This window comes from Paecilomyces variotii (assembly GCF_004022145.1).
Source record: "Paecilomyces variotii strain CBS 101075 chromosome Unknown C8Q69scaffold_13, whole genome shotgun sequence".
NCBI lineage: Eukaryota > Fungi > Ascomycota > Eurotiomycetes > Eurotiales > Thermoascaceae > Paecilomyces > Paecilomyces variotii.
In genome coordinates this window covers 567,547-589,817 of record NW_021167152.1, presented here as the reverse complement: position 1 = coordinate 589,817, position 22,271 = coordinate 567,547, and the positions used below count along the sequence as shown (strand labels likewise).

General features: G+C 50.1%; 6 protein-coding genes across 6 annotated transcripts; 3 read left to right on the top strand and 3 right to left on the bottom strand.

Annotated features, from left to right (window-relative positions):
- Positions 1-1,086: 1,086 nt before the first annotated feature.
- On the bottom strand, positions 1,087-2,125 carry C8Q69DRAFT_488520 (putative 5-proFAR isomerase His6; the record flags this gene model as incomplete). Its single annotated transcript, XM_028632054.1, has 3 exons — positions 1,087-1,370; positions 1,438-1,624; positions 1,826-2,125. The coding sequence occupies 3 exons, from the start codon at positions 2,123-2,125 to the stop codon at positions 1,087-1,089; spliced, it is 771 nt and encodes a 256-aa protein (XP_028482109.1).
- Positions 2,088-3,576, top strand: C8Q69DRAFT_98791 (hypothetical protein). The gene is made up of 2 exons (XM_028634256.1): positions 2,088-2,737; positions 2,801-3,576. The coding sequence occupies exons 1-2, from the start codon at positions 2,372-2,374 to the stop codon at positions 3,317-3,319; spliced, it is 885 nt and encodes a 294-aa protein (XP_028482108.1). The 5' UTR covers positions 2,088-2,371; the 3' UTR covers positions 3,320-3,576.
- A 4,718-nt stretch (positions 3,577-8,294) lies between these two features.
- Positions 8,295-9,444, bottom strand: C8Q69DRAFT_501316 (hypothetical protein). The gene is made up of 2 exons (XM_028632360.1): positions 9,342-9,444; positions 8,295-8,712 (listed from the first exon to the last, which is right to left on the bottom strand). Exons 1-2 carry the CDS (start codon positions 9,423-9,425, stop codon positions 8,485-8,487), a joined length of 312 nt encoding a protein of 103 aa, XP_028482107.1. The 5' UTR covers positions 9,426-9,444; the 3' UTR covers positions 8,295-8,484.
- A 648-nt stretch (positions 9,445-10,092) lies between these two features.
- On the top strand, positions 10,093-12,943 carry C8Q69DRAFT_98716 (sexual development transcription factor SteA). The gene is made up of 6 exons (XM_028634255.1): positions 10,093-10,318; positions 10,462-10,599; positions 10,666-10,765; positions 10,820-12,331; positions 12,427-12,510; positions 12,575-12,943. The coding sequence occupies exons 2-6, from the start codon at positions 10,476-10,478 to the stop codon at positions 12,831-12,833; spliced, it is 2,079 nt and encodes a 692-aa protein (XP_028482106.1). The 5' UTR covers positions 10,093-10,318; positions 10,462-10,475; the 3' UTR covers positions 12,834-12,943.
- A 2,239-nt stretch (positions 12,944-15,182) lies between these two features.
- On the top strand, positions 15,183-19,799 carry C8Q69DRAFT_407916 (sodium/hydrogen exchanger 3; the record flags this gene model as incomplete). The annotated part of the gene is made up of 5 exons (XM_028628173.1): positions 15,183-15,483; positions 15,544-16,752; positions 17,568-17,603; positions 17,697-18,506; positions 18,562-19,799. 5 exons carry the CDS (start codon positions 15,183-15,185, stop codon positions 19,797-19,799), a joined length of 3,594 nt encoding a protein of 1,197 aa, XP_028482105.1.
- A 1,167-nt stretch (positions 19,800-20,966) lies between these two features.
- C8Q69DRAFT_510087 (alcohol dehydrogenase, class V) lies at positions 20,967-22,213 on the bottom strand (the record flags this gene model as incomplete). The annotated part of the gene is made up of 3 exons (XM_028633155.1): positions 20,967-21,013; positions 21,122-21,476; positions 21,566-22,213. 3 exons carry the CDS (start codon positions 22,211-22,213, stop codon positions 20,967-20,969), a joined length of 1,050 nt encoding a protein of 349 aa, XP_028482104.1.
- Positions 22,214-22,271: the final 58 nt, after the last annotated feature.

Genomic DNA, 22,271 nt, shown 5'->3' with positions numbered 1-22,271 from the left:
GGGGCAGTAAGTAGTAATCCTATGTTCCTCAATTGTTAGGGGGATTTTCTAATATCCTCAAAAGGACGATAAAAAGGTAAGACGCTCTAGGTAAAACACTTTTAGCAACTACTAAGTCTCAAATTTAGTACTGGCAGCAAGTTCTGGAGGTGAGCGGCCTTAAGGCAATGTATTAGCTTTATGGACTAACAATTAGTTATACAGAGTCATAACGAAAGCCTTAAGGTATTTACCAATCCTATCGCATTAGTATACTACACTAATATATTGTTGATCGATAGAAAATAAAGGCAAAAATACGCGTTAGTTATATCGTATCTAGAAATAGACTCAAACAGGGAGCTTATTTAGTTTATATTTCTTTAGAACCTTAAACAGTTGCAAACAGTAAGGAGTCCCACATCTATTCTTTATGCCAGCTGACAATAATATCTAGGAAACAGAACTCCTCATCCAGGTATTGTCTACTATTTCAGTCACTCTTATCTGTTAAATCGTGAATGGTAAAGGATTACTAAAGAAAGCTATTGTACTATAGAATGCGGCGAGGAAGATCCGGGTAAGTACTGCCAGTATCTCCTATTATACATCTTATAGTGACTTCGTAGGAAAAACACAGCAGGGCCCGCCTAAGATACAGTTATACGCCAAAAGTTTGGATTCGCCTTACTAAATCTAGGTGGATTATAGAGCAACTGTCGATGACCTTTTCATTTCCAATTAATCAATAACGCCTTGTTACGGGCTTATCAAATGACCATTGTGTCGGTGCACGAAGCGTACGTCCAGGTGATCTGTCATATCATCCGCTTCCATGAGGTTCTAATTATAAGATAGGACCTACTAGATCACTAGGATCTGGATTCTTTGTATGATCAGGAGATAAATATGGGTGCAACCCCATTCCCCTCGAACTAGAGTCAAGCGATTCAAGAAGCTTAGATATATCAGCTAGATGGTTCAAATCATACCCATGCTTCTGTACTTTGGATTCGACACATTGTATGAAATAAAAAGGTGCTTCTTCACCTAAGCTAGTTTGGATTGTCCTAATATACCGCATAATAGTCTATTTTTTCTATGTAACTAATTCTCCTTATTCCATCTAACACACTCCTCAAACGTAACCCCCTGACCACCAAAGATATCCAACGCGCTACCAATAGTCAAGTCAACTTTCCCTCCACTGCTCGTCTTCACCTTCTCCAAGTCCTGGAGATGACGCGCTCCTCCAGCATACGTGACGGGAATCGTACACCATTGGGCGAGTTTGGATACCAATTCCTCGTCAACGCCCTGCTGTAGGCCCTCGACGTCGGCTGCGTGGATTAGGAATTCCGAGCAGTATGGCTCGAGCATGGATATCGATTCTGTAACAGAAGAGTAAGTGGCTGATTTAGTGGGTAGACATAGTATGGTGGGTGAAGTGAGACTAACCTTGGTTGATTTCCATCTCGGTGATGGTCTGCCATCGATTCATGGCTACGAACCATGTGTTATCCTTTCTTCGACAGCTCAAGTCCAAGACCAGCTTTGACTTGTCGCCGCCGAGAGCGGAGAGGACGGCTTCTAAGCGTTCTTTGGAGAACTTGCCCTCGGGGAATAGGAACGATGTGATGATCACCTGGTAATCTAGTTAGTATACTGCCTCTGCGTTGTTGCATAGCTGGAATTCTAAGAAGAGAAGAAGGCAAATTAAAAATAAAAATAAATAACCCATCATAAACATCAAGTATACACCCCAGAAACATATAATCAATCACAACCTGGTCACAGAAACCAAACCAAAAGACAAAGCCCATCTAATATGCAGGATACACCTCACCTTCTCAGCTCCCTGATCAATCCAATACTGTGCATTTTTATCCGTAATACCCCCCGCCACCTGTAATCCACCAGGCCAAGTCCTCAGGGCTTCTTTTGCCGCCTCGTCATTCCCCGGTCCAAGCATCACGACATGGCCTCCGCGCAAGTCGTGATCTCTGTACAATGCCGCATAATGACTGGCCGGGAGCTTGGATACGTAATTCGTCTTCAATTCGCTAGGGACTGTACTTAATGTTCCGCCGACAATCTGCTTCACCTGCCCGGAGTGCAGATCAATGCACGGACGAAAGCGAGTCATTTTCGAAAAAAAAAGAAAATGAAATTGGTGGTCGTTAGCGATTAATTCGTTCTTTTTAATCTTGATTAAAAAGTGGACGTGGGGAAGGGGAGAGAGAGGGACGGCTAATCTTATCACACGTGACCGCGACATTTGATCGCGAGAGAGAAAAAAAAAAGTTCACTTGGGGAAAAAAAACCGACAAAGCTGCGCAACGCGTCTTTATTCGAACCACACGTGTCGCACAGATCGTGCTTGAAGAAGGAAATGCCTGGGAAGAGAAAGAGAGAGACAGCTGCTGTCTCCCGGAACGTTGTTGCTGAAACTGCAGAGGCGCGATCGGAAGATACGACCGCCGGTGATGCTCATGATATCTTCCGGCGGTATTTTGAGAGTCAATTCGAGCCCCTGGATCTACAACCTGTAAAAAGTGCGCGAACTGCAGAGTCTGAGGCTTCTGAAAGCGAAGAAGAAGAACAAGAGGATGATGGTAGTGATGAGGAGAGCGGATCCGAATGGGACGGTATCTCTGATGCAGAAGGCAATGGCACGAAAGTCGAAGTCGTCGAGTACACCAGCTCGCATAACAGCACGTCGGACGCTATCGATAAAAAGGCCCGTAAAGCCTTCATGGTACGTTTCCTAAACTAATCCTCTACGTCGTCTCGACATACTAATATGATATTGGCCGTCTAGAACGCAAAACCACCAGACCTGTCGAAACCCTTGACTGCGAAGTTTACGTCAAAGAAAGAAGGAGAAGAAGCGGCAGCAAGTGATGACGACGCTATGGATCTCAAAAATGACCTGGCTTTACAGAGACTGCTCAAAGAGTCACATCTGTTGGAATCCGCGAATGATCTTGACCCGACCGGAAAGAATCGGCACAAGGCCCTCGACTTGAGAGTACAATCGCTGGGAGCAAAGACATCGTTATTCAGCCAAGAGAAGATGCCCATGTCCCACCGGAAAGGAATCAAGGAGAAGGCTGCGACCAAAGAGGACCGGAGAAGGCGCGAAGCCAGGGAGAACGGTATCATCCTTGAAAAGCCCACCTTCAAGTCGTCGAAGTCGTCAGGGAAGAGGAGGGAACGCGGCATTGGAGGTCCATCAATTGGCAAGTTCGCCGGTGGCACTCTCAATCTGAGCAAGAGTGACATCATGAGCATTCAAGGACCGCGCAAATCTGCCAAGGGCAAGAAAGGTCGTCGGTGAGAGAAGCAGATTCAATGTCTATCCAATCCAGAGATGCCATCATGAGTGATGCACCGAGCAGTATCTACGACCTCGCCACCATCTATTGACAAATACTCTACCTGCTTTGACTTATCACGATCACAACGCAGCAGGATCGTCCTGATCTCAATCATGCTGATGACCACATTGGTGGGCGATATGTCCTATTTTGGTAAAAGGATGCTGTCTCAGATTACCTTTCGCCCAGACCTGTTTCAGACCCCTTGTCTGTGGGCAAGTGGCAACAGCAGTTTGCGTTGGCAGCTGATCTCTCTTTACATCATTTATCATCTTCTAGAGCAGGGAAAGATACTGCGGTGAAATCATCATTGAGTGCGCCGGGACTTACCTTACCATATGTCCTGGCGGCCTGCGCTCTGCACAGCCGTGTAGGCACAACCTGAGACAGCCCGATCTCTCGGATGGGCCCGATATGAATCGGATATCATCTGATGTTGATGATCGTCATGACGGCTAGCAAAGAGATCTAGAATGAAAATATTGTTCACCTCGCCACTACTGAGCGTGCCGTTAGTCACGCAAACGCTACGGGATCTCAATTCATCACCGGCAAGGCTTGAAACAATACCAAGTGTGCTATTTTTGTCGAAGACAAAAAAGAAAAAAAAGGTCTATCAGTATGCTATCCCGCCTCGTTGACGGCCTACCGGCGGCGATAGATCATTTCGCCCGCGATCGAGAGATGTTGATACAGTTCGCACTTAGCGTGGACTATTCTTTGAGAATTTCCTGATCAGGAGAAAGCTCCGATCGCTGCAGGGTTTATCAGATGGAGGATGCTCTACTGGACTGATTCTGGAACAGCCATGTAGCTTCTTCCTGCAGGGGCTGTCACTTTCCCCAGCGGGCGCCGGCGCAGAGATCATTGCTTCAGATTGTCCACTCTAAAACAATATGAGCCTTCTTAGGGCTTGATGGCGATCTGGATAGCTCGAAACCGTCCCAAGTAAAATTGGGCTGAAGATCAAAGACCGGATTGGATGTATCAGGAAAAGTTCGACTTGGACCAAGCTTATCATTAGAGTAGATTCGTGACGGGTATAACTGGTATAACTGGTATAACTGGCCGGGAGTTGGATAGTCGATAATGGATCCCTAATCATACCTGAGGCAACTTTATTATCAATCTCAGTCAAATCGATCTTGAGCCCCGCCAAAATACGACGTAGAGGCTGAAAGCTAGATCAGTAGCATGGTTTATGTGGCTTGTATAGTTAGCCTTGTTCGCTTCGAGAGGTCGGAGTGAAGCGCAGTACGGAGTACTATGAGATGCTTGTTTCCCATTGCTCTTTCGGCAGTGTACCTGCATTGGGCCCCGCCCACCGGTTTGTAGCTGGCGCGCCGTTCTGCTTGAAAATGGATCTTGTCCCATTCTTTCTGCGCCTCCTTGACGAGCTATGTTTTCACGCGGGAAAAGCTGTCGATCGCGAACCTTTATTATTATTCAACAAGAGGATCATAACTAGTCATCGGTAAACATCTCTAGACTGACTGTATGATCAGGAGCTCAAGTGCACAGCAACAAGAACCGTGCAATTGCTTAAATGCGCAAGTGGCATGTTTCAGATGCTGCGGTCCGTTTTCGACAAATTAGGGGGAAAAGTCAGGGTCGATCGGAGAGAAATCGGGAAGATCTGAAACGCGGATGGAGTGTAGCAGCCGTCCTTTCCCGTTGCAGAAAGGTGCACATACCACAATTGAGATATCGAAATCTGTTGATGGTTATGGTTGTCAAGGTGAAACGTTCCCTCGTGGCTGGTGGCTGGGAATTGGTCGTAACGTGGGAGTTGCCACGAGGTGCAGGTCTGAAACCGAAAATGCTCGAAACAATGCACGATTATTGGAATAGATAGGGAGCTTAAGCGCTGTCCAGCCGCGTGCATTCTTCACAGAAGGCTCAGAGAATGTTCTAAAGCTAGCCCGTAGGTTGGACGTACATTTTTGTCACAGTCCAAGTTCCTACGGTCATCCAGAGAGATCCGCAGCTATCTAGAGCAGAATCCGTTGCTTATGACGGACCAAGTTGCATCAACTAGTTACGTGAAAGGTGCCTATTCTTCACGATTCAGAGCATGTAAGATGTCCACCATTAGATGCAAAAGGGGCGATTGTACACCCACCGCGATGGTTTAGAGTCTCGAAGTCTGCAGGAGAGTTCGAACTTCGAACTATGTACCAACTCTTGGCGCTATTATTGTTGGAGGGAAACGTCTACTTACCCCATATTTTGAAGAAATACTCGATTAGGCGATCTGGATACTCTGGAAACTTTCTCACAAGGCAAACTGCAGCGAAGACGATGGAAGTTAGACCGATGGTAGGTTCTCCTTTTTGAATCCAGCCAGCCCATCAAGCGCCGATTGCAAAGGCCAGAAGCTCTGTCGACCTCTTTCGACTAGGGACGGACATCAGGAAGAGAAACAAAGGCAGAGGAGCCGTCGAAGCGAGATGCGCTATGATGTTAGTGTCCAAGTCCGCGTTGACGCCGGTCATATCATATCAGCTGTCAGGCGTCGGCTCCTCGCCAGGTTCCGTGCCGCTCAGCAAGAAAACAAGCGAATCCGATCCAGCACTAACCATGGACTTACCAATCAATCATAGACCATCCAAACGGTCGAATCGTGTCCAGACGTATATTATTTATTCCTGTGCCGATCGTACCTGACAGTGCCTCCTGCATGTCCAGTGGCCCGCGGAGAGAAATGTGGCTGGTAACACAGTTAGTCTGACATGTCGGCACAGGCACGAGGCTATCCACGATCAGTCTACCTAGTCCGTGAATGCTTTAGATTTAAATCGAAGAAAATTTCGAATGTCTTCTCTAGTTCTCCGGCACCATCGAAAGGAGCCATCTACGATCGAATTCTTTTGGAGTGTCGATCTCAGCCAGAGCAGAAGTTAAAAAGAAACCGGTGCACAGAAGACTACATTGGAACGATAGCCGGTTAGCCGTCACTCATCAAACAGACAAAATCGAGATTGCAGCAATGGGCAATAAGCGAACTGTGGACAAGCTATGCTCCTAGAGTACGGAGGTAGGGCTCCAGGGGCAGCAGAGAGAGCATCCGCAATAATGGAGACGGATCCTCTTATCCAGGAGCTGGGCTTCGTAAGAAAGTTTCGCGGAATCGCAAATTGAGATGCTAGCTGCAGTAGCTAGTTAGCAAGCACATGTTCATTCTATTTAATAAGTGGACAAGCCGGGAGCTTTGAAGCAAACACTGCGCTGATCCGGAGCTGTATTATAGGTAGGGGTTGTTTTACTATAGCACATGCCCTGTGTCCTGTTCCTGTTCCTGCATCAGGAGTGTCAGAGAACCAGCTCCAATTTGGGAAGGAGCGCGAGACAGAAAATCTCCCTTCAGTTGAGCTAAAGAGAGTATGGAATAATTAACTACACATCTGTTTTGTTGCCTTTTTAATAACTTTGATGGATAGGCGGACGGACGGGCCAATATACTGTACACCTCCATGATTGGGCATCGCCGTGCCAAATAACTCCTGTCTTGGGGAAGATAAATCATGTATCTGGGCATTCGGAGGATTCGCGCCTCCATAGCACCATCCATATCTGATCTGATCATTCCGGAGATGAGAGGCGACCGCATCCGCGCGATTATTGTTCTGAAGGGCCTGATCATGTTCTCAAAAAACGTTGCCTGTCATATCTTCACCGCTGGATCTCTTCAATGGACTGTCCTCCGCTCGAGCAACTGCCTGCCCCGCCGCATTGAACGAGGCACGAAGCTAGTTGGGAGACCGATCATTCGCAATAATGGCCGGTGGTGGCTGCTATCGATTGCTTTTCAATGCAGATGGCCGCACCGCCTGTCATTTTGGGCCATCGGGATCCGCATCTTACGCCGTTTAGCAAAAGAGCCGTGATCTGCGCACTTCCTTCGGCTGGGGAGCAGATCGGTCATCCAAAAAAGGTTCGATGCCTGTGCTTCAAGAAACAAATTGGCATTTTGCCGCTGTAGTAGTCCCGCCAATCTTATTATTACAGTAGTAGTATTATTATTATTAGTTATAATTATAATTATTATTATTATGATTATTATTATTAATTATTATTAAGGTCGTCTAGATGGCCAACAACCGCTATCCACCGCGGCTAATGAGACGAGGCGGTATGTATTATTGTTATTCCACTTTGGTCCGGAGCTCAACGACGTTCTCGACTCTCGGAGATTTTCTTTTCTTAACGCTCTGGGAGCCTTAGCGGTCGGTCCAACCCCACTGCGCCTTCCCGGTGAAAGGTGGAGCGTTTGCTCTAGACGAGTCGCGGCTTCGTATACGAATGATTTCTGGTTGTCGATGGAGAATTATTAAGATTATTATTATTATAATTCGGAGTATTATTATGGTATTATTATTATCATCACCACGGAACGGGATCGATAGTTAGTCTTTGCAATTACTCTATATCGCACGGCAAGACCTTTAAGAGTATGGTACTTTGCATGGGCAAGTCTAGGTGGGTAAAGCGAATAATAATAATGGATCCGGATCTCGTGCCTTGCGGGCCACCGCATTCTTTTCCGATAGCTCAGCTCGTACCGTCCTGGACCTTGTTTAGTGCTTGAGGACATTATGCTCATTGGATTGCTGTCCAAGAATGCGCCATTAATACCGAGCATTATCATGCTGACTACTCTACTCTACGCATGCCTGGACGAGAGTTTGCCAGCGCGCCAGTTTCGATCCATAGTCTAGTGCCCATCGCCATCGGTCATTGTCATGGCCTAGAGTATGCCGCCCTGGAATGGCGATCGTGTCTGGCCAGCGACTTGGCAGGGCGGGAAGAGAGGCATTATTTTTTATTATTATTATTATTCACAACTGTTTGTCCTGGTACAAAGCCAGAAGTGTCATGAGAACATAGAGTTCAACGGTCAACACCAAGGGAACTTTCATGATGATGATGAAAGGTGCAGGATGATGATTATTGATGCCTGGACTAGTAGTTAGCAGACCACCAGCCTCAAGGGAGCCGACGATCCCCGTTGGCGGCGATGGGGTCGTGCTTCCTCCCCTGGACCGCAAATTCTGAAACCGCTGGCGGATGCTTCAGAATTCCCCCCCTTGGAATCCTAGACGTCCAAAGTCCACTCGCGCCAGTTTTAGCCCAGCTTGGCAGGCCAACGTCCTCCTCTCCACCACCGCTCATTCATCATTATTCGTCGAGCTGTCCAGAGATCCCCTGAGGAGAAGAAGCGTTTGACCTCCGACCGAGACTCTCCCCAATCCATCCATTTCTCGTCCCCCTTGTCGCCCTGCCCCCAATTGACCATGATCCGGGAAGCTCGGTCCAGGTGATAAGACCAGCCATCATACGAGCAGCAGACGGACTGTCAGTCGGGGTAGCAATAATAATAATAATGGCACGGAGTATAGAGCAGATAGTTGACGGTTAGCCCTCCTAACTCTCCTGCTAGACCGCGGGATCACGATGGAGTGACCAGAAGAGCAGAATAAATAATAAATAAATAAATGCAGCAGGTTCTCTTCAGGGCCCTGGTTGAGTTTGTAGAGAGACAGACACCTTGCATCTTGTCCTCTTAGGGTTGTTTGTTTCTGTCAGGAATCATTTTGATTTTCTCTCTATCTATCTATCTACGGCTTGTCTCTTTTCGAACCTCGTTCCCGCCAGCAACTAGAAAGAAGACGAGACACCACCACCTTTCTTTCTATCGAGACAGAACGTCTGTCTATCCACCAGTCTGATCAGATTATTATATTATAATTATATTACTGGTCAACAGACAGCAAAGGAGCCATCAGCATCAGGCATCATCGTGATTCTCTTGTTTCCACCCTTGTCGAGCAGCACTGTCCATCGACTCTCCTCGCTCTCTCGATAATTCCAAGCCTCCCTTGCCCGACTTGGCCAGAGACATCCTGTCTGCTCTATCCGATTTGGTCCAAGTGGTTCGACCAGGGGAAAAGCGTCCTGTCACTCGAGGACTAAGTTACCTACCCTAACAGTCCTGGGAAGATCCGAGCTCCCGGCCAGACAAGCCAGCAGATCCCCAGGAAAAAAAAAAGGCTCCAGTCGGGACATCCTGGTCTCCCTAGTTGTTATGGTATTCCGCGAATATCGGACTATAACGACCAGTGTACTAATTATACCATACGGATCAATAATAATAATATCGACCACTCGCCCGTAAGCCCTTTCGCACCCGCAGCACCAGATCCACTGGGCGCCACCAGCAGCCGGGACCACCGGCGAATACTAGCTGACTCCACGGGCGCTATCCTGTTCCCCTGCTAAGTTCCTCTTGGTCGAGGTCTTTCCAAATCCACACCCCATCCCCAACACTAAACCCGGACGCGCTGGCTCTCTCTCTCTCTCTCTCGCTTGCTTGCTTCTCTCTGTCTCTCTTTCTTCTCCCTCTCTCCCCTCTGAGCCGGCCCCGATCGTCCTTCTCAAACGGAATCCTTCTTAACCCCTCGAACGACCGCGACTCCCCCCGGTTGTGCTCCATCCCACCTGGGCCGTTCCTCTTTTCTCGCAGACCACCGGTGAAAAAGACCTGTCTTCCCTCCCGTCCAAGCCCCTCGCGGTCGCAGCCCTGGAAGTGGCCTGTTTCTTTCTCAACCACCTCTCGTTTCAATCCCGCCGTGCGAGCACCGGAGATCTATCTATCTCTTTTTTACCCCTCGGGCTGGCCCATCTCTCCTGTCGTTGACGGTCACATCGCATCATCATTGTTCATCACCCGTCATCTTCATTCCAGCATCTAGTTCATTGGAGGCTGGTACCTCTGGTATTATCGCTTGGATAGCTGTTGCGCTCGGCTGATCGCTCTTTGAAATTGTTGGTTCAATTATCTTTGTCTTGCAGTCAAAAAGACAAAACAAACAAAAAGAAGGTTTGCGCGACTGGGTATCATTTCGTGTTTACTGTCAATTCATACAACAAAATCACCACACACGCTATCATAACGAACGGTACGTATTCATCTGATCTGATCTCTATGGCTGATGCCCTTTTACGCTTCCGGAACGCGTGGTTCATGGTAACCAATCTATACATCTACATCTTTCTCAAGATGCGCTTTGGATCAATCCCCAATGCTGACTGTTGATATTAGAATCGCGCGCAAAGATGTATCCACAACACGGTGCCGCAATGGCGCCCCCGCAAAAACCGGAGACTTTCATGCTCTCAAGTGAGGCCCAGCAGAGCCTGCCGCAAGACGCTCAAGTAGCACTACAACAGGTCGACAACCGTAAGCTTCTCTCCGCGCGACGAGTCCTCTGCCTATGAAGATTCCCCTTGCTCACAAGAAGGACAGTCAAATATTTTTTAATCTCTGCTCCAGTCGACTGGTCTCCCGACCAGCTGATCAGACGGTTCCTGCTCCCCACAGGCGATTATGTCTCATGTGTGCTCTGGTGCGTGACTCTGATAATTAATGGCACGCGATAACCGTGGCTGACTGGTTGTAGGAGCAACCTCTTTCATATTTCCGGAACGGATATTGTCCGATGTCTGTCTTTCCGATTCCAGGCTTTCGGTCGCCCAGTGAAGAATTCCAAGAAGTTCGAAGAGGGTATTTTCTCCGATCTTCGAAATCTCAAGTCGGGAACCGACGCGTCGCTGGAGGAGCCCAAGAGCCCCTTTCTTGATTTCTTGTATAAAAACAACTGCATTCGGACACAGAAGAAGCAAAAGGTCTTTTACTGGTATAGCGTACCTCATGACCGCCTCTTCCTGGACGCCCTGGAGCGCGACCTGAAGAGGGAGAAGATGGGACAGGAAGCGACGACGGTGGCCGTCAGCGAGCCCGCCTTGTCATTCCAGTTCGACTCGTCCCAATCGCTCTATGAGCAGCTCACCAAGGCACAGCAAGCAAACTCTTCATCGTTTTCTGCACATGCAAGTACGACGTATGGCCAATCTGCATCTCCGGTGGTTCGGACCGTTGACGCTATGCCTCCTCCGCAGATGGCTCCCCCGTCGATGCCGCTCCTCTCGGACGAGACTGGCGGCTCAGGGATGTACAGCCAACTCGCGATGTCGAACGCGATGGCCCAGAGTCTCGTTAAGCGCGAGCAGGACTTTGGCCAGCTCCAGTACGATCGCACTGGACTGCCCCTCTCTCGCTTGCATCAGCGCCATGCCTCGATGCCCTCCTACATTGAGTATTCTCCTGCTCCGTCGTTTGTCTCCTCGCAATACGAGGACTACAGCAACCGTGGTATGTCCTTCGAGCCAATCACGCCGCCCCAGCAGGCCGTTCCCCTGGGGGCTGAACCGGCCTACATTGCCAACGAGGACACAGGACTGTACACAGCGATTCCCGACGTCAGTTCCACGACCTCCTTCAACCCCATGATGCAGCTGCCACCCTCGAACCTGGCCGGTGGTCACTTCTCGACCGTTACGCGCGCATTCCCGCCCAATGTCTACTCGGTCATTGAGGGATCTCCGACCTACAAGCAGCGGAGGCGGCGATCTTCGATCCCTTCCAGCATTACTAACGCGATCGCCGCGGCTACCGCTAACGGCGCACCGACCACAAGTTCTCAGGGACAGCAGGCGATGTATGCCGTGCACAAGCCAAGTGACCTGCGACGTTCCGTTTCAAGCTCTGTAGCTCCCGTGCTCGAAGGGGACGAGTCCAACCAGGAGTCGCCTTCTGGTGTTACAAATGGATACCCTTCTATGACACAGAAAGATTTACTGCAGGAGATGTCACGGCATGGTACTCCCTTGGCCAGTTTGGAGGAGGATTCCCAGCTTGTCTCGCCGCAGGATACCCTTGGTCCGCTCACCACGAGTGAGTCGCTCGAGATGTCAGTACAGAACAGCGCCGCAAATCGGGCAGATCGACCGGGGCCTGTCCGTCGGGCTCGGAGTGCCACCATGATGGAGATAGGCCCGTACCCGCAGAAGTCGCATTCCTGCCCAATTCCGTCGTGTGGACGCCTTTTCAAGAGACTAGAGCACCTGAAGCGGTAAGTTTCACATCTATTTGTGCATCACGGATCCGGGCGCTCTGACTGGCCCGTCACAATTTCTGTAACCGCTGGCTAACTTGCTGGGCGGCTAGACACGTGAGGACCCATACCCAGGAACGACCATACCCATGCCCTTACTGCAACAAGGCCTTCTCGCGCTCTGACAACCTTGCACAGTAAGTTCACTTTGCAGATTTCCTTGGGCCCAGTGTGACTGCGGTACTGATTGGTCGTGTCTAGGCACCGTCGCACTCATGAGACACAGCAAGATGGTCAGCAGCAACACCAGACGCTGAGCGACGAGGACCTGGAGAACGAGGAGAATGAGTTTGGTCCGCTCGAGGAGGGCTCTCCCGCGTCGGACCCGAACTTCCTCACATCGACGGTCAACATGGCCAGCGTTACATCGATGCCCACTACTATGGGGATGCACTCTGTGATGCCCAGTATGGTCAATCCTCAGATGATCAGCCCGCAGTTCCTGCAGCAGCAGATTTGAACCGGAGATCTAGACTGACAGATGATTGAACCGAGAAACGGCCGTCTTCTCTTCTGATTCGCGCTGCAGCATTTTCAGACGCAAGCATGGTCTCTTGCGAGGCTCCGGAGCGTCTTACGCGCCCGGCGCCGCTCTTTCGCTGCAAATGTTTATGTGTCGTGGTACTTGCAGTAAACCGATGATACCCTCTGCCATCATGCGTCTAAGCCTTCTGTCTTCCTACCATGACTGTCCTTGCGGTGCGGTACCCCTGGGTTTTCCGATCAGATAACCGAGTTTCTGAAGGAATGGGTATCGATGCGCCTTTTGTTGCTTTTGTCCACACACCTGCGTTGCACCCTTACTCGCATCCCTCCTGGTGAGCATCACATCAATTTTTGTTAGCGCCAGCCATAACATGCAATTTGCTGCATGGATTCATGGAGACTGGCGCTTGAAAAATATGGCATTTGTCCATTTCACAGTTCTGATTTCTCTTTTTTGATATCCATTTCCGACGTGGACGATTTCCCGTCATCTGGCTTTTTTTCTTTTTTTTTTTCAGTTCAGTTTTGCTTTCTCAGCTTTGGTTTCTCATTTCCGCTTATATTATACACTTGATGTGCTACGTTCTATAACAGCACCATTTTGTTTCTACATCAGTTTCTGTCTCTAGGGGGCCTCGGGTGGATATAAGGAACCGGAAGGGAAGGTTATGCCTGCTATGGACAGGGGACGTGTGCGGTGTTATATTTACTTCTCCCAGTGTATCCCACGGGGCCCCGTGAGGTGGGGTCCACTGTGCTCTCCTGCGAGAGTTTGGGTATGGTTGAGAGGCTGGGATTCTGGTTTCGCGTGCTATAGACCTCATTTGCGCAAAATGATAATTTTGGTTTCTTATGTTCAGTCATTTACGACCAATTCCCTTGATCGCATAGACCTCAGATCTGTTGTAGGCTGGCCCCTTACTATGTCGTAGTTCTGTCTTTTCCCTTGGTCTTTGTGAAAAGATGCCGCATCTGGCTCTGGAAGCTATCACCGTGGGCACAGCTCTGCTGTCATAGTTATTGGGTGGCCTGTGGAGAAGGCACGCATGACCTTGATGTCTAGTTGCATCCGTCAGTGACCAATGTTGGAGCTGTATCATAGGATGTCCTCCGTGTGTACCAACAGACGGCGCTTTGTACGTGGCTCGTGTCAGAGAGACAGGCTGGAGACGCCCAGCCGTTACTGTCAGGATAAGTATTTCCAATAGTTAATGGCTGTCTTGTCTACTCTGAGAGCGGTCACGGGTCACGTGGGCGAGTTCGCTGACGTCTGTCCCCGGATGTCTAGACGTTTCTCCAGGCCTGGCGTTTTTCCCCAACTTCACTATTATTATTGGACTGTAACTCTGTATGATTATTATCATTTAACTAGCCCACGTTTCCATGCGGGACTAAATCGAAGTTTCTCCGCTGATTGCTCGTACGATTCCTTTTCTGTGGTTCGTCCTGTGCAGGTTGGTTTTCGCCCTGGTGATCGCCCGGATTTACCTAGCTACCCCGGGGTCAATCACAGATCCAGTGAACCTGGCCCCTACCGGTACTCTGGCGGTCGCTTTGCAGGGAACTCTGTCAAGACGTACCTTTGTAGAGATCTGTTCGCCACGTCTGGCTCCTCCGTTCGAAGAGGATTCAATTATCTATCATTCTTTTTACTGCGACACGCCTACTTTCGTCGCATGCTGAAAGGGCCGCTCGTTTTAGACGCTATCACCGCTCCTAGCCGCTGGTACTGGAGAACGCCATACCACCTGACCTAACACGGTGGAATTGTACTCAGCCGCTGGCATTAGTCGATCCGATATATTTCATCAACACCTATTATTACATTCGTGCTGAGTGGGATTGAGCGTTTCTGCTCTTTCAAGCCCCCTTGAGACGTTGAAATCGCCTGTTCCGTGGCCGATTTCGATGACGGCGACTGAGGAGCATGTAGATGAGAGGTCACCATTGGTGACTGCTCCTACCAGCCCGGTTGAGGGTGCCAGCTCTCCGACGGGACATGGTGCAACGTCGAGAGGCGGTGATGCTGCTGTGTCGGAGCATCGACACCATGAAGATGATACCCCGAAGAGCAGTTGGTATCTTTTCCTGCTGACGCTTAGTATCGGAGGGTGGGTATTCACTTCTGTGATTCATCGCATATGCTTTCCTCCAAAGGATGAAAATCATTGACGGTGTCTTTTTTTATAGGCTGCAAATCGTTTGGTCTGTTGAGCTGTCAAATGGATCGGTACGGGTTCCTCTGTCTCTATTTGCGTTCTCTTCCCGCCGTGGTACAATGGCCAGAGCTGATTTGAAATAGCCATATCTTCTGTCACTTGGGATGAGTAAATCCCTGCTCGCATTCGTCTGGATCGCAGGTCCTCTCACCGGTACTCTCGTCCAGCCTTATGTGGGTATCCGTAGTGACAATTGCCGTATATCATGGGGTAAAAGGAAACCTTTCATGATTGTTGGTGGTGCGACTACGATGGTGTCACTTCTTGCGCTGGCTTGGGTTCGAGAGATAGTCGGTGGCTTTGCGGGCTTGTTCGGCGTCAATGCCGAGTCAGCTGGGATGGAGACGACTAGGATTGTTGTAGCGACACTCCTCATGTACTGTCTGGATTTCTCTGTCAACACAGGTGAGTGGGAATCAACTGTTCCCAACTTGTTGGCGGGTTTTGCTAACATTAGCGCTATAGTACAAGCGGGCATTCGTGCTTTTATTGTCGACAACGCTCCTCATCATCAGCAAGAATCAGCAAACGCCTGGGCCAGCCGGCTGACAGGCGTTGGGAATATTTTGGGCTACATTTCTGGTTATCTTGATCTACCCAAGTTGCTTCCGTTCTTTGGAGATACCCAGTTCAAGGTTCTTTGCGTGATTGCGTGTATTGCTCTGAGCAGCACGCTCGCCATCAGCTGCTCGTATATCAAAGAGCGTGATCCGCGTCTGGAAGGGCCCCCAAAATCCGATAACCCCGGCCTTCTGGCGTTCTTCAAACAGGTCTTCAGATCTATACGCCGTCTGCCACCCCAGATCCGCAAGGTCTGCGAAGTGCAGATAGCAGCATGGATCGGCTGGTTCCCGTTCCTATTCTACTCTACAACCTATATTGGACAGCTATACGTTAATCCGATTTTCGATCAACATCCAAATCTTTCAGATAAAGACATCGACAAGGTATGGCAGGATGCTACGAGGATCGGGACATTTGCCCTCCTCATCTATGCGATCATATCTTTCTCTGCAAGCATAGTTTTGCCCTTGTTCATTGAGCCAAGCTACAAGCACATCCCAGTTTCTGGTCAGGAGGACACTGATAGTGCTTCTGATGACGAGCCAGGCCCAGTCCGACGGCTGTCCTTTTCCAGCATGCCGGTTGTTTCGGAGCCTCTGCTGGAACCTCCCAGTGGAAAGAGCGTGGAAAAGAGTGGGAAAAATGGAATCTTGGCTAAACTTCAGATCCCTGGGTTAACACTCCGACGCATGTGGTTTTGTTCTCATCTGCTTTTCGCTGCCTGCATGTTTAGTACGTTCTTCATCTACTCACCGCAAGCTGCAACGGTCGATATTGGGATTGTTGGCATTTCCTGGGCATTGACTCTCTGGGCCCCGTTTGCCTTGATCTCGGCGGAGGTGGCGCGGCGTGATACCGAACGGCGTCTTAAGCGTCGTCAGGCAGAGATGTCCGGCCCCAGGGAGCCATATGCGAGCACGCAGAATGACACTACAGCCGACAATCACGATCTGGAGGGTGGCCGGGGGAATGGGGCGATGGGTAGCCACGAGGACGAAACGGGTCAAGCGGGCATTATTCTCGGCCTGCATAACGTGGCTATCTCGTTCCCGCAGATCCTGTCCACTCTGATCAGCAGCGCGATCTTCAAGGCGCTGCAGAAGCCCCGGGGTGAACCGTGGGATGACAGCGTCGGATGGGTGCTAAGATTTGGCGGATGCGCTGCTCTGGTCGCGGCGTGGCTGACGAGGAGACTCGATGAAGGAGCCAGCCGGTGATCGCGCAGGATAATTAGCATTTTGTACAGTTCTGTTGGATAGTATTGTTACAGTATTGGTATTAGTACTTGAGCATCTATCTATATCTTGGTGTTTGGCGTCGGCGGAGTCTTGGCATGCTTGGTTAGGGATGAGCCGTCTGAAAGAATACCATAGGTCAAGACTGCAAACGTATATACATAGTCGGTAGTAGGGATCATCGCGGGATATGAATTCACTACGAAAGACCAAATACTATGATAGAATATAGTTATCTGGTACTTAACTTAGCTATATCATATGTTTACTTACTACTGTAGCTATTCTAGTAACGAAGGACGCGTCCGCACTGGCTACGTAAGCGCCTTGGTCTTGGCAGGTCAAGAGACGGACGAGTCGGAGAGGCCAGCTCTCCCGGATTCCCCAAACACCAGATCTATCTATCTATGACTTCTTCCTGTCTGTCTTTGGTCTATCCGTGGGAATCTGTTTGACCTGTCGAGTTGTCCGCCAACGGGTGATATGCGCGCTGGGTTTTGGGCGCCAGCGACTCTCCCTTAGAGCTCGTCTGCCTCTTGTCTTCCTCGCTCCCCGCCGCCTCGGATTCCGTCTTGAGAGCAATGGCCGCAACGCTGGTCAACGAGGCCTTTGGCCTGCTGCTGCGTATGTCTCTCTCCTTCCCTGGCATCTATTCTGTTGTTCTGCGCTCTCTTACTGACTCTCCTCAAGGCAGGGCCGCCGACTCTGGCTCCGATCCCGATGATGGTATGCGCCGTTCCGTATCATGCAATATCCCCCAAGCCTAAGCTCCTCTCTCGATGGTTCAACTTCTAACAATCCTTCCTTCCGTTTAAGCAGAGGTCCCCGAAGCGACCAAGAAAGAATTCTTCAGCTCCTGGGCCCTCTTCATCCTGATCGTTCTCCTCATCTTCGCCCTGTTCACGAGCTATATCCTCCAGCAGAGGAAGATTCAAGCGGTGCATGAGACCGTCCTGTCGATCTTTGCGGGCATGTTTGTGGGCTTGATCATCCGGTTGAGCCCCGAGTCTCCGATTCAGGATAGTGTCACGTTCGATTATCAGTTCTTTTTCAATCTGCTTCTGCCGCCGATCATCCTTGCGTCGGGGTATGAGTTGCATCAGGCGAATTTCTTTAGGAATATTGGGACAATCCTGACGTTCGCGTTTGCGGGGACGTTCATCTCGGCTATCGTGCTGGGATTGATTCTCTATGTCTGGACGAGGATTCCGCTGGATGGACTGAACATCTCCTTCGTCGAGGCGATCTCCGTGGGCGCGACCCTTTCCGCTACCGATCCTGTCACGATCCTCGCCATCTTCAACCTGTACAAGGTGGAGCCGAAGCTGTACACGGTCATCTTCGGAGAGTCGATCCTCAACGATGCTATCGCTATCGTGTTGTTCGAGACGGCGCAGAAATACGCCGACAGCGAGGCTGGTTCCTTGACGATCCTGAACCTGTTTGAGGCTATTGGTCTGTTCTTACTGGTGTTCTTTGGTAGTATGCTTGTCGGAGTGATTGTGGGCATTTCCACTGCGCTGGGTCTGAAATATACCCATGTTCGCCGCATGCCCAAGATCGAGAGCTGCTTGATTGTGCTGATTGCCTATGCGAGCTACTTCTTCTCGAACGGAGTATATCTGTCTGGTATGTTTATGTCGGAGGGCGATTGCTGTTGACGAGTTATGCTGACGACTGATAGGAATCGTGTCGCTCCTTTTCTGTGGCATTACGCTCAAGCACTACGCTTACTACAACATGTCCCGACGGACACAGCTGACGACGAAGTACCTGTTCCAGGTGCTGGCGCAGTTGACGGAGAACTTTATTTTCATCTATCTGGGCCTGGATCTCTTTGTGGAAACGGAGCTTCAGTTCAAGCCGCTCTTCATCCTGATGACAGTTTTCGGTATCTGCGTTGCCAGATATCTCTCGGTCTTCCCTCTGTCAAGGGCTATCAATTGGTTTATCAGATACCGTGCCAGACGCCGCGGAAAGGACGTCGCAGACGAACTGCCATTCAACTACCAAGCCATGCTCTTCTGGGCCGGTCTCCGCGGTGCAGTCGGTGTCGCGCTCTCTGCTGGTCTGAAGGGTGTCAATGCGCCAGCGCTGCGTGCGACGGTGCTCGTGGTGGTGGTGTTGACCGTCATCATCTTCGGAGGCACTACTGCTCGAATGCTGGAGATCCTGGGCATCCGAACGGGCGTCGTTGAAGAGATCGATTCCGACGACGAGTTCGACATTGAAGTCACGCACGGGGGCACATATTACAAGCGATCTGGCACCGGACTGGGCTACACTCCTCGCCGCAGCGACCTGACCATTCCTCTGGGCAGCGTCGGCGGAGCACGACCGGGGCTTGGAGACAGTGCGGACAGCTACTCCAGTGGTAACAACCGCCGTCCCAGCCCTCCATCGCATCAGTCGTCACAGAGCCTTGGTGGAGGTATTGCATCACGGAAGAACTCTGCCTTCAGCCAAGTCGACCGCCATTCTCGACGAGACCGGTCGTCAACGTTGACTCTGCTCGGCAACGCCGGCACTGGCAGCCCCAGCAGCGTTGCCAGCGACGATGACCATGGTGCCGGCAAGAAGGACCGGACAGGAGTCCATTTAGACGCTCCCGACGACTTTGAACTGGATATCGACGGGCTGTCCGACGACGATCTCCCGCCCTCCGCAGCATCGCGATACCGCCGACCTGCCTCGCAGCCGCGTCTCTCGCCATCACGGGCTGGACCCGCCTCCGGTGGCGTATCTCCAGCGATGAGACCGGAATCAAGCGGTCATCTCAGCGCCAGGGCCGCACTTCGAGATCTCTTCTCGGGCGGACCCAACGGCGACCATGCCGCGTGGTTCAGGCAGCTGGATGAAGATTACATCAAGCCGACGCTGCTCCTCGATCAGTCGAACCACAAGGGACCTGGTGCTGTTTGAGATGTGTTTTTTGTTTTTGTTTTTGTTTTTGTACTTGGAGTCCGTGACTCATGGTTTTTGTTTTCATTTTGGAGTCTTGTCATATCATTTCAGTCCGTGTATCCTCGCAGAGAGAACGTGCATGGCTATAGCCACGGAACAAGTCTTGGGAAAGAGAGAAAGGGAAAAGAAATCAAGCCGAACGTCTATCCTATCCTATCATATCGCTCGACTCTAACCTCATCCCCATCCTCGTGCTTTCTCTTCCAGTTACCTCGACCAAACTAGAAGAAAGAGATAATTCTAAACCCAGACGGCTTTGACCATCTTCGGTTCTCACATCTTACCAAGACACCGTGACCAATACAGCACGCATAGATGTACTCTATACCACCACCCTCGATTCCATTTCTTTTCTTTGCTTTTTTTTTTCCGTTTCATTTTCGTCTAGTCTTGCAGTCCTCATATCACCTTACCTTGCATGCACGCATTCATCTTAAGACGTCGGCAGCTTCGTTTTCATTGTTCACTTGTCATTTGGGAAAAGAATTCCACCAAACCCAATCGGATGGAAATCAGGAATAGGCGTTAAGTTGCTAGTCATACGTTACAAGCTATATACGAAGTAAAGTAATGGCGCGAATTTTAAGGGTTATATTGTTATTATTATCGTTTACTGTTTCGCTTGCTTGTAGTAGTAGTATTCGAGGATAAAAAGGAAGAAAAATAATAATTTCACACGGATTTGGATTTGGATCTGGATCTGATATTCCCCGCCTGCGAGCCAGTCTCAACTCAACTCAACTCAACTCCTGCCTTTCTTTCTTTCTTTCTTCACTCCCCCGTTTGTTTGCTCGCTTGAAAATCTTGCCAACGCCTGTTTCTGACTGATCTGCTTCGTCTCTCATCTCATCTCATTTCATGAAAAGTTATCCAAGAACAAAAAGTAAAAGGAAAAGGAAAGGAGAACGCTTGTAGCCGGTAGTATGGTATGGTACGGTACGGTATCTGTTGTAATTCATTCATCCATTCTCTTCTCTTCTCTTCTCTTCTCGCTCTCCGTACTACTTCCCCCTTCTTGTATTTCTATCGAATGGGTTGGAGGAGAATGGATGGAGAGGGGAAGGGAAAGAGAGAGAGAGAGAGAGAGAGAGGGATGAATGAATGAGGTGACTGAGGGGAATAAAATCACTGTGGCATCTCGAGGACGTAACGGCCAGCAATCTTTCCTTGTTCTGTAAATAGTAAAAAGGGGGGATAGTTAGTATAAAGTACCATGCCAGATCAAATAGATGTATCATATATGATAATCCAGATCCTAGATAGATAAAAAAAAAACTCACCCATCAACTCATAAACCTTCGGCAAATCCGACAACGGCACCGTCTTAAACGGACACTTGATCAAACCACGAGCGAAAAAGTCCAACGCCTCGACGCCATCCTGGCGATTACCGACGTAGGAACCCTTGATGTTGATCATGCGCACGACGGTGCTGAAGACGGGGGCCTTCAGGTACGCGTGGGCGGGCAGACCGATGGCGACGATGGTTCCGCGAGATCGAACGTAGCTGGCGGCTTGTTGGAAGGGGAGTTCGGAGACGGCGACGAGGATCACGGCGTGAGGACCGAGTCCGTCGCTGGTGGCGGATTGGACGTCGTGGACGAGGTCTTTGGTTTTGGTGAAGTCGACGTAGGCCTGTTATTATTATGTTGTTAGTTGATTGGTTTTATTGGTTTGGTTTGCTGGGGCATAGGAGAGAGGGAATTGCTGCTTTATGCACATACCTCAGCGCCAAGCTGCTCGCAGAGAGCCTTCTTCTCATCACCACCATCAATAGCAATGACTCTCAAACCCATGGCCTTTGCGTACTGCTGAGCCAACGCTCCCAGACCACCACCAGCACCAACAATAGCCACCGACTGGCCGGGACGAGCACCAGACTCCTTCAGACCCTTGTAGACGGTGATACCAGCACAAAGGATCGGAGCGACAGCATCGAGCGCAACACCCTTAGGGATCTTCGAGACATGCGCCGCCTTCGCAACACAGTACTGCTGGAAGGTACCGTCGACGGTATACCCAGAGAGCTCCGCATGAGCACAAAGAGGCTCATCAGCCTTCTGACAGAACTCACAAGCCAAACAAGAGCCATTCAGCCATTTGACTCCGACTTGCTCGCCGATGTCGACTTCAGAGACGAGTTCACCCCTCGCGACGACGACGCCGGCACCCTCGTGGCCACCGATCAAGGGCAGCTTGCGGTCCAGGGGCCAGTCACCGTTCTTGGCGTGGAGGTCGGTGTGGCAGACGCCGGAGTATTTGATGTTGACGAGGACTTCATCTGCGCCGGGCTTGGGGACGGGGATCTGCTTGTAGACGAGAGAGCCGTTGGGCTCGATGACCTGGGCCCATTGCTGGTCTGGAATAGCCATTGTGAGAGATGTGATTAGAGGGGGATATGAAATAAATCGGTGTAAAGTGTTTTGTAGT

What these genes read in the sequence shown, in the direction of transcription:
- C8Q69DRAFT_98791 (XM_028634256.1), top strand. Translation starts at nt 2,372, where the DNA reads ATGCCTGGGAAGAGAAAGAGAGAGACAGCTGCTGTCTCCCGGAACGTT. An exon ending in AGGCCCGTAAAGCCTTCATG is followed by an intron (nt 2,738 to 2,800) that starts GTACGTTTCCTA and finishes TTGGCCGTCTAG; the next exon opens with AACGCAAAACCACCAGACCT.
- C8Q69DRAFT_501316 (XM_028632360.1), bottom strand. Translation starts at nt 9,425, where the DNA reads ATGTCCCGACTGGAGCCTTTTTTTTTTCCTGGGGATCTGCTGGCTTGT. An exon ending in ATCTTCCCAGGACTGTTAGG is followed by an intron (nt 8,713 to 9,341) that starts GTAGGTAACTTA and finishes CCCGACTGACAG; the next exon opens with TCCGTCTGCTGCTCGTATGA.
- C8Q69DRAFT_98716 (XM_028634255.1), top strand. Translation starts at nt 10,476, where the DNA reads ATGTATCCACAACACGGTGCCGCAATGGCGCCCCCGCAAAAACCGGAG. An exon ending in TATGTCTCATGTGTGCTCTG is followed by an intron (nt 10,766 to 10,819) that starts GTGCGTGACTCT and finishes GACTGGTTGTAG; the next exon opens with GAGCAACCTCTTTCATATTT. An exon ending in CGCTCTGACAACCTTGCACA is followed by an intron (nt 12,511 to 12,574) that starts GTAAGTTCACTT and finishes GGTCGTGTCTAG; the next exon opens with GCACCGTCGCACTCATGAGA.